This window comes from Miniopterus natalensis, chromosome 4 (assembly GCF_054644295.1).
Source record: "Miniopterus natalensis isolate mMinNat1 chromosome 4, mMinNat1.hap1, whole genome shotgun sequence".
Lineage (NCBI taxonomy): Eukaryota > Metazoa > Chordata > Mammalia > Chiroptera > Miniopteridae > Miniopterus > Miniopterus natalensis.
Genome location: NC_142084.1, coordinates 100,052,036 through 100,061,899, shown reverse-complemented (window position 1 = coordinate 100,061,899; position 9,864 = coordinate 100,052,036). Strand labels below are relative to the sequence as shown.

Genomic DNA, 9,864 nt, shown 5'->3' with positions numbered 1-9,864 from the left:
TTCCCTTTTTTATGGCCAAGTAGTATTCCATTGTGTCAATGTACCACAGCTTTTTTACCCACTAATCTACTGATGGGCACTTGAACTATTTCTAAATCTTGGCTATTGTAATAATACTGCAAAAGAATCTAGTTTTTAAAGAATATTATGTGTTAGTCATTTTGCAAACGGAGCTTGCACTCCAAGACTGGAAGGATACATACCAGCGCGAGTGTGGCTGGTTATGAGTGATACAATTGTAGCTGTAGGTGATTTTTATTTTTATACCTTTCTCTAGTTTATACACTCTGTAACAAACACAACTTCTAATTTAAAAATACAAAAGTGTATGCTAAGCTGTATCAGGACCTTATGGAGGTCATCTGAAGTCGCCTGTGGTCTCCTCGCCCACCCTTCATCCCTCCTCTGCACCAAATGCAAGTACAAATTTGGCATTTATCAAGACCAATTTTGTATTTTTGCTACATATATATGGGTCGTACACAACACAAGTCACCGTTTCATTTCTGATATCCATTAATGACGCTGTCGAAGCTTAGACATTTCAGTGGCTATGTTGGTGAGGGCCACCGGGCCCACTCACTTAGCTGCAGGTGCCCAAGGATCCCCAGGTCAGGCTGCAGTTCCCACTGGTCGGTGCCCAGCTGTCCCCAGATGTCCCTGCTACATGACTCCACACAGGCCCCTGGTGGACATACATGAGGGTTCCCCTGGCCACGTGCTGATGGGTTTGAATCCTGCCTCATCCCACACGTGATGTGTCTCCGGGTGAGTTGGTCACCTCCGTGTCCCTGTAAATGGGAATGGCCAGTAGTGCCTAACTCATGGGACTGTCCCGAGAAGTAAGTCAGTTAATATAAGTAAAAACATCCTAGAACATTGCTGCCTCTGATTGCTGCTGACGCAGTCATTATTAGTAGTATTTTAAGGAAATTTTTGTCAGAAGATCAGGGGAGGCTTCCTTTTCACTGCCAGGCCCCACATTAATTAATACATTGTTTTTAGAAGTGAGTCAAGTAAATGTTTCAGTGCTCAAAGAAACTGAAATTCATTAGAAACGTTTTCCATCTAACCAAACTTCCTCTTCTATTCAATTCAATACGTGAATGGTTTGGCTATTTCTCTACCATTCAGCACGGGGATGGGGTGGGGGCAGCCGGCAGCTGTTTTCCAGCCCCACCTCCCAGGCCTGACATGCAGGTGGCCCAGACCATCACCTGTCCCCACTCCTCCTGCACACCCAGGGAGGCCCATGGGAAGAGCTGCTGCGCAGACTCCCTCTGCCTCTGCCTCCCAGGTCTGCAGCCCCTCCGTGGCCTGCATGGTCCCCGCTACCAGCTGCAGGTAAGTGAGGCTCAGACGCTCCCCAGGAGGTGATGTTTTCCTGCACTTGGGTTTCTTACCCAGCAACCCCGGTTCTCCAAGGGATTGAAGAAAAGCCGTGATTGTGCAGAGTTCTGGTTTTAACACTGTGAGGGTGGTGGGGATGCTCTTTTCACTGGGCCTCAGTTCTGTCTACAGAGCTGTGAGCTCGTAAGTGGGTGGCAGGTGAAGCCACGAAGTCTGTACCAGCTGGTTACTCAGCAGTAAAAAGTATTACAGAAATCAATGTGAATTCATATATCACTTTTATTACCCAAGAAGTACGCTGTCCTTATAAATTAAAACTCCATGGTCATTCTGTTCTAATTCAAGGCAACTTCTTCCGGATCTTTTTCCAAGGGAGGCTAAGGTCTTCTCAATAACCTGGCTTTGCCAGGTACAAGCAACGCTGAGCAGTTTGCTCACCTGGAGTTGCTGATGGGTTAAGTTCATGTACGTCAGGAACAGAGCAGAGCTGACACATGGTAACTGCTCAGAAAACGTTCCCTGCAGGTCCCGAGCGTTTGGCTTTGCTCTCGTGGGGGCAACGGGATGAATTCAGTGGATTGCTCTGTGACTGTCATCTGCGGGGGCACTGTCTTTGTCAAGCTCAAATACACTGCCCTTCCGTTTGGGTGGGTTTGACAGTGGCTGGCAGGTGACCAGAAGCAACCCAGGGTCTGGGTGTCAGGTGTGACGGAAGTTCCCAGGAGTTACCAGGCCAGAGGAAGGGTCAGGCCCCTACCGCAGCTGAAGGATGAGCAGCCTGTGCCCACAGACGGGCTAAGTGGCAGGACTCTGCCAGCGGCATCAGAAGCCGCATCATGGAGTCTGGGACCAAGTCCTCACTGCACACAAAGGAGCTCAGCTGGCAGCTAGGAGGAAGGCACAGCTCCATGTCTCTCTATTTTGAATTCAATGTTTTCCATTAGCCCAGGGGTTTTGGTAACGAGAGCTGTTAAGTTAGAGCTGGTTTCAGACTCAGTCTCTGATCTCCACCAGCTGTGGGTGCAGACCTGGGATTCCTGTCATCTGTTCCCTCTGAGGGGCTGGTGTGCAGCCTTGACCCCAGGAAGATGGGTCCACACATGGGGACTTGTACTGTGGGGAAGGGTACCTGCGCCTCAGGGAGATGGCTTTACCTGGAGAAGGGAGACAGAGAACGGGGCTCAGGTGGAGCCAGCTCGAAATTCCCCTCTCCGCAAGGTTCTGATTTGGGCCAAGCCTAGGAGGCACTTACCAAGATCTGGGAGTAAAGTAGCAGCTGTTGCTTCATATCTCATGAGGGGCCAGCAGCCTTATTTTAAGTCAGAGCACGTGGTCCCTGATACTGGCTGGGACGGGAGATGGGCCTAGAGTTCCGCCAACTCCCACCACAGCGTCTCCCTCGGCTCCTGCCTGACTGTGGGCCTCCCAGGCGGATGAGCCCCAGAACCTAGGCTCACAGAAAGCGCACCCGCAGCTCAATGGAAGGAAGTAGAGAAAGAAGAGGAGGGGAATAAGGGCTGGCAGGTGAGCAGGTATGGGCATTGCAATTCAGCAAAGAACCCAAACGGAGGGGGGCCGTGCGGTTCTGTCCCTCGGACGCTAACAGTGACTCGGCGCCTATAGCACCCTGTCTAGTGAGTTCATTCTCACAGCTTTGACAACTTCAGGGTCCAGCCTCTAATACCACAATGGCAAGGGGGGTGGGTCTCCAAAGCCACTACAGGGTTTTTAAATTAATGTTTTAAAGTTGAGATCTTTGTAGATTCCATGCAGTTTGTAAGAAGTAAAACACAGAGATCCCTCTACTCAGTTTCCCCAGTGATGACGTCTTGCCCACCCCAGCGCAATACCGGAACCTAGATGCTGACCTTGATGCACTCAGGGTACACGGAGCATGTCCAGGGCCACAGCCTGCCTGCCCCACCTCTCCTAACCCCAGGCAACCATGAACCTGTTCTCTACTTTGTCAGTTTGTCATTTCAAGACGTCACACACTTGGCATCGTGTTATGAGCAACCTTTTGAGACTGGCCTTGTTCACGCAGACAGAGATTCACCCGGTTGCTGCTGCCAGCAGTCGGTCCTTCTGGTTGCCAAGCAGTGTCCCCTGGTGTGGAAGCACCATAGCTTGTCCAACCATTTCCCTGTTGCAGGACATCTGGGCTGATTCCCATGTAGGGATGCGATGACTACAGCTGCTACAAATACTGTGCACAGGTGTTTGAGTGGCTTTCTCCGGATAGATGCCCAGGAGTGCAATTGTAGGGTCACATGGTAGTTGCAGGTTCAGTTTTTTAAGAAACTATCAAAATGTTTTCGAGAAGGGCTGTACCATTTTACGTGCCCACACTGCAGAATTTTTAATTTTTATGTCTGGTAGTGAGGCTAGCAGGGAGCCATGGAATGTGTTTGAGGCCGAGTGTGCCTCAGATCACAGACAGAAGCCAGCCAGCCACAATGCCCATGCAGAAAGGCCACATGAACACCTGTGCACAGTATTTGTAGCAGCTGTAGTCATCGCATCCCTACATGGGAATCAGCCCAGATGCCCTGCAACAGGGAAATGGTTGGACAAGCTATGGTGCTTCCACACCAGGGGACACTGCTTGGCAGCCAGAAGGACCGACTGCTGACAGCAGCAGCCGGGTGAATCTCTGTCTGCGTGAACAAGGCCAGTCTCAAAAGGTTGCTCAACACGATGCCAAGTGTGTGACGTCTTGAAATGACAAACTGACAAATGGTTGCCTGGGGTTAGGAGAGGTGGGGCAGGCAGGCTGTGGTCCTGGACATGCTCCGTGTGTCCTGAGTGCATCCAGGTCAGCATCTAGGTTCCGGTACTGCGCTGGGGTGGGCCACCTTGGTGTTTCCAGGGGACACAGGCAGCCCCACCCAGGCAGGCCTGCCCTTCCTTCCTCATCAAGGGCAGCACCAGGTGCTCTGGGGACAGCTGGCTGGACAGAGCGCAGGTCATTCCAGAGCTAAAGGTGCTACATTGAAGGGAGAATTTTCCGGAGAAGACTATCCAGGCTTCCTGGCCTCAGATGGACCCACAAACATGGCCCAGGATCAGAATCCTGCAGATTATTCATGGAAATGCCTTTTGGTGGCACATCCACAGTGAAACGAAGCCTCCACATCCCACCAGCTTAAGATCCCATCTCACTGCCTTTTCCTAAAATTTCCTATGCCCCCCGTCTTCTCTTCTGCATGTACCTGGAACACGCGCTTTTGCACTCGAGACAGTGGAGCGGTGAGTGGCTTGGCTGCCCAGACAGGCAGAGGCTTGGTTACGGCGCAGACCCAGCCACTGGGCTGAGGGCCCTGCCTGGGGGCCCCTGGAGGAGGCACCCTTCTGCGCAGTAAGAGACAGAGCTGCCGGGGCACTGGGTGCTGGAGGAGTGCTGACCATCTGTCTCTGGACAGGCTCTGACCGAGGGAGGGCCACACCCACGGGCGCACCCATCCCATCTGGACCCCACCGCTCTGGGGCTGAGAGAGGCCTGGGGAGGGGGGCAGGGCGACAGTCCAGTCCTGTCTGTGGCTTGGCAGCCAAGAGGCCACTCTGGGGATCTAGGTGCAGGGGAAAACCTACATGTGCCCGGGTGCGCCCAGAACCCACGACCAAGGAGCTCCCAGGAGAAACCCGCCGGTGCAGGGAGCTCCCAAGGGCCCCCAGCTCCCGCTCCAGGGACCCAGCCCCTGAACTCTGGGGCCCCGCAGGGAAACAACCGGCTGGGAGGGGAGGCAGCGGGTGCCCGGCTTGCGGTCCAACCACCCCCCGCGGCTCCTTCCTCCCCCCTCCCGGCCAGAGGGTCTCCAGAGCCCGCGCAGCTCCCCTCCGCGCTTCACCGGCGGCTGGGGCCTCCCCCGAGCCGGGATTGGATGCGAGAGAACGGGGTGGGGACGCGTGGGGGCCCCAGAAGTGCAGGTCCAGCTCCGGCGGAGAGCACCCCGCAGTGCAGGCGCTGCGGGTCCGCGCCCCAGGACCTCGGCGCAGGCGGGCGAGCTGGCGGGCGGCGCGGTGGAGGCGGCGGCCCCTGCGCACCATGTTCGACAGCTCGCAGTACCCCTATAACTGCTTCAACTACGACGCCGACGACTACCCGGCCGGCAGCTCCGACGAGGAAAAGCGGCTCACCCGGCCGGCATACAGGTGGCCGCGGGCACAGGGGCGTCCCTGCGCGGGGCTGCCTGGGGGCGGGAGGCTCCTTCCCGGGGCTCAGAGGGACGCCCGGGCTCACAGGCTAGAGACGGCTGGGGAGGTTCTCTCAGCTTCCCCGACGGGACCCCCAAGGGCCAGCGAGAGTTTCTGGGTCCGAGAGCGCAGGGGCGCCGGGGTCACTCACCCAGAGAACCCCTCGCGCCCTCCCCTCCAGCGCCCAGGAGCCCGGGGCGGGACCGCAGGGGGCCTGGGGAGGACCCGCGACGGGAGGGCCGGCGCGCGGCCTGACGCCCCGTGTTCGCAGCTACATCGCGCTGATCGCCATGGCCATTCAGCAGAGCCCGGCGCGCAGGGTGACCCTGTCGGGCATCTACGACTTCATCATGCGCAGGTTCCCCTACTACCGCGCCAACCAGCGCGCCTGGCAGAACTCCATCCGCCACAACCTGTCGCTCAACAGCTGCTTCGTCAAGGTGAGCGCCCCCCCGGGGTGCGGGCCCAGCCGCCGACGGGCGCGCTGCGGGAGGGCGGCGCCGCCACCCAGCGGGGACGGGGGCTCGCTCCCCGGGCCGGGGCCGACGGGCGCCCGGAGCCAGCCGCGCCCGCTCTGTCGCGCCCCAGGTGCCGCGGACCGAGGGCCACGCGAAGGGCAAGGGCAGCTACTGGACGCTGGCTGGCGGCTGCGAGTCGCTGCTGGACCTTTTCGAGGACGGCAACTACCGCCGGCGGCGGCGACGGCGCGGGGCCCCGCGCGAGGGGGCGAGCGGAGCGCGCGCGGGGCGCGCGGGGGTTCCCCAGGCTCCCCGGGAGCCCGCCCGCGCCTCGCGGCCCCCTGCCGCCCCCCGGCAGCCCCCGGGCCCCGCGCCCCCCGCGCCGGGGAAGGGGCCGCGCGAGGGCCTGAGGTTCAGCATCGACTACATCCTCTCGGCGCCGGACCCCGCCCCCGGCCGGCAGGAGGCGCGGCCCCCGCAGCCCCGCGCGCTGTGAGCGCGGCCGCCCGTCGTCGGGTTTCTCTCCCGCGGCGCCGGGCGAGGCTGCGCCAGCGTCTCGCGGCCCCGGAGGGAGGGCGGCGCCCGGCGGGGCTCCCCCTCCCAGGGCGGCCCGCGGACGCGCGGCCTCTTCAGGCTTGCTCCGGAGGTGGGGCGCCCCGCACGGGCTGTGCGCGCAGGGCCCCGTCACTGTCACCCAGCGTCACCGGAGCTGCTGGTGGCCCAGTGACCGGGGGTGACACGGGTGAGCGCCTTCCTCACAGGTAAAGGCCTAACGGGTGCCGGTGCCGAGGTCAGATACTAGTGGACCGCGGGATGTGGCCCCAGGGCCGTCCCTCCCTGTGAGGGATGCTGTGTTTGGAAGTGGCAAGTCCTCTTGTGCTGTGGGCAGAATATTGGGTGATCCTGTGGAAGTCCCAGGCGTTTAACAGGGCGAGGAGAGGGCGGGAGGAGGGAGGAACAGGGGTCCGGGCTGGGGACGGCGGGGAGGCAGAGCTCAGTGTCCTGGACCTGCCAGGAGGAGCGGCTCCTGTGCAGACAGGGCTCACCCGTCTGGTGACATTCTGTATCCAGTGGCCGACAAACCCCACTTCCCTGGGAGGGGCCCACAGTTCTAAGTGTTGGAGCTGGGCACGATCCATTTGTAAATGTAAATTATTTAATTACTGTGTAGAGACGGACATTTTTTAAAAACACAGTTATACACAGTGAAACTATTTGAACAATCTTACAGTTTCTCTCCAGACCATTTTTGCAGAGTTAATTGCTACCCGTGACGTAATTTGAACATTAGTGTGGATTACACCTCATCGGATTCACTAGGTGACAATGGTTGGCTAATTTTGTAAACATCAGAAACACGCCCAAGGAGGCCGCTGTCTTGGCTGGGAGTTGGCAGGTGCTTGACCGAACTCAAGTGAATGGAGGCAAGCCATGTCTGGGACCGACAGGTTGCACAAGACTGCCCCAGATAGGCTTCATTTCTGATCCAGAAGACCTGGCTCTCATTAAATCCCAGGATTTCTTCCTTTACCCTGTAAATAGAGACTCTTATGATCCTCCCATTGTTTGAGAAGAGAGGAAGGCTGATCCATTGGGGATGGGCCCATGCCCTGCCGGACAGTGACCCTTCAGCTGGCCAGGCCCTCCCAACTGCAGTCTCTGCCCACTTGGCGTCTGCCAGCCTCGTAGGAGGAGAGGAGCTCTGCTTCCCAAAAGCAGGACTGAGGCCGTCACAGAGGAACCCTCTCCTCTGAGAATGACAGCTGCCAGGCTCTGCTGGAAGCTCACTGCCCACCAGGCATGGTGCTGAGCCCCCGGCGCCAGCTGTCTGCACAGCAGCCCTAGGAGACTAGAGCTGTCACTCTCGTCCCCATTCTGCGTTGGGGACCGGCAGAGCAGCTGACCAGGCCAGGACGCAGACGTGTGCCCGTGTGTGTGTGCATTGTAGGCGTGTGGTGTGTGTGCCTCATAGCTGTGTATTGTGTCTGTCCGCATTCCTCTTATTTATGTCCTTCGTCGGTTGTGCTAAAAGCACTGTTTGAAACTGTACCAGTTATAATTTGGATGTTGATGTGATCCAGGCTGTGCTACATGAGTACACTGCGTCTAGAGTATCTCAAGATCTATTTTTCTGCTACCAACTGAGCAAATAAAATTCACGTTTTATCTTTCGGGTTCGTGCTCTGTTCCTGCATTTCACTGTGAGTGAAGCCTTTGTCCTGAAGAGACAGTCCTTGGAGGCCCAGGCCTTGGGAGGAGTTGGGGTGTTCCTGGCACCTCCACCCCAGCACCGGTTCCTGGGCCAACAACCGCTGAGCTTCCCGCGAGTGGAGGGCGGCCCCAGCGGCGAGATCTGTGCACTACAAGGTGTAACATTTGTTTTCCAAAGGATATCAATCATGTTTTTAAAACGGAGGGACATTTTCAATTTGCCAGCGCATGATATCCTGCGACTTCAGAAGGGCTCCCAGCCCTGAGAGTGAGTGGCATTTAATACCAAACAACACAGTGGGTGAGGGCTGCTGCTGACCTATTCAAATGTCGCCGCCACCATGCACACTTCCCCGCGCAATTATAATTAAGTACTTTATGCCTCTCTTGCAAATCCGCTGATTGATCACCGATACGCACATTACCACACATTACCCCGAGCAGGTGTCTGCCACTCACGGTTACGGATCACCAGGTTTCCATTTGCAAAGTCGGGAGGCGCTGCTGTGCAGGAGTTAGTGGAGATGCGTGCAAATTACCCTTGTGCGTAGCAAAGTTTTCGGGCTTGGCAGCACCCAGGCCTGGGACCCCTCTCCCGAGTCACCTGGGGCTGGTGGGGGTGTCCTTCCTCATAGCAGCTGGCCTCCTCCAGAGCTGGAGGCTGCAGGAGCCAAGGAACAGCCCTGATTCCTCTTGGGGAAGAAAGGGGGGACGACCGGCCACAGGTGCAGGGACGGGGCCGAGGGTCTGCAGCATGGGCAGGTGTGTGAGTGCAAACCAGCCTCAGGTGGGGGCTCTCCTCCTCCCTAGACTGTGGGGCTCCCCAGGAAGGCCTCCCTCAGCTGGCCAAGCCAGGGTGGGACTCTTCCCTTTACACCAAGCTGATATCCTTGGCCCCTGGTCTCCCCTGGGGCAGCAGAGAGGCCTCATTTCTCTTCAAGTCCTTCCTTCCTTAACTAAGTACACTTGGAGCTGTTCATTCGATCAACAAACATCTGTGAGCCATGCTGGGTGCTAGGCGCAGTTACGAACCAGAGGCACCAACTGTGTTCCAGCCACGCGCAAGGGAGGGAAGCCTCCACTGAGTACATGCAGACTTTCACACCCGTGCATCTGGGAAGCAAGCCCTGCCCGGGGAGCTGAGAGGGAGTAACTCAGGGTGAACACTGAGCACAGCTGGGCTGGGCTGGGCTGTGCTCAGGCAGGCCCTCCAGGACTGGCAGGGGCAGCCATGCCACCAGGAAAGGGCATTGGGGGGCGCATCAAGTGGAGCCTCTATTGTGGGAAGGAGTCGGGGAGGGGGCTTGCAGAATAGACTGAAGGCCAGTGTGACTGGTGGGAGGCACAAGAAGGGAGAAATGCAGAAGACCCCATTCTGCTCTCCCAGCCCCCAAGTCCAGCCAAACACCCCATTTCTTTAACCTCTGAAATACATCCCTTGCACGTGGGCCACTTTTCCACTGAACTCCTGCAGGACAATCACCTCCCACGTTCTGGGCACTTTACTTTGGTTAATGTGGCCTCCATACCAGCTGACTTACCTGAGCACACACACCAGGCAACCCCTGCTCTTGTCCCCAAGCCTTTTTCTCTGACCTGTCCCACCCTGTGTTCGTGACACTGAATTCAGTGTCCCAAGACCCGGGTGCAG

General features: G+C 57.6%; 1 protein-coding gene across 1 annotated transcript; it reads left to right on the top strand.

Annotated features, from left to right (window-relative positions):
* Positions 1-5,395: 5,395 nt before the first annotated feature.
* FOXL3 (forkhead box L3) lies at positions 5,396-6,498 on the top strand. Its single transcript, XM_087816200.1, has 3 exons — positions 5,396-5,502; positions 5,816-5,984; positions 6,133-6,498. The coding sequence occupies exons 1-3, from the start codon at positions 5,396-5,398 to the stop codon at positions 6,496-6,498; spliced, it is 642 nt and encodes a 213-aa protein (XP_087672326.1).
* The last annotated feature ends 3,366 nt before the right edge of the window (positions 6,499-9,864 follow it).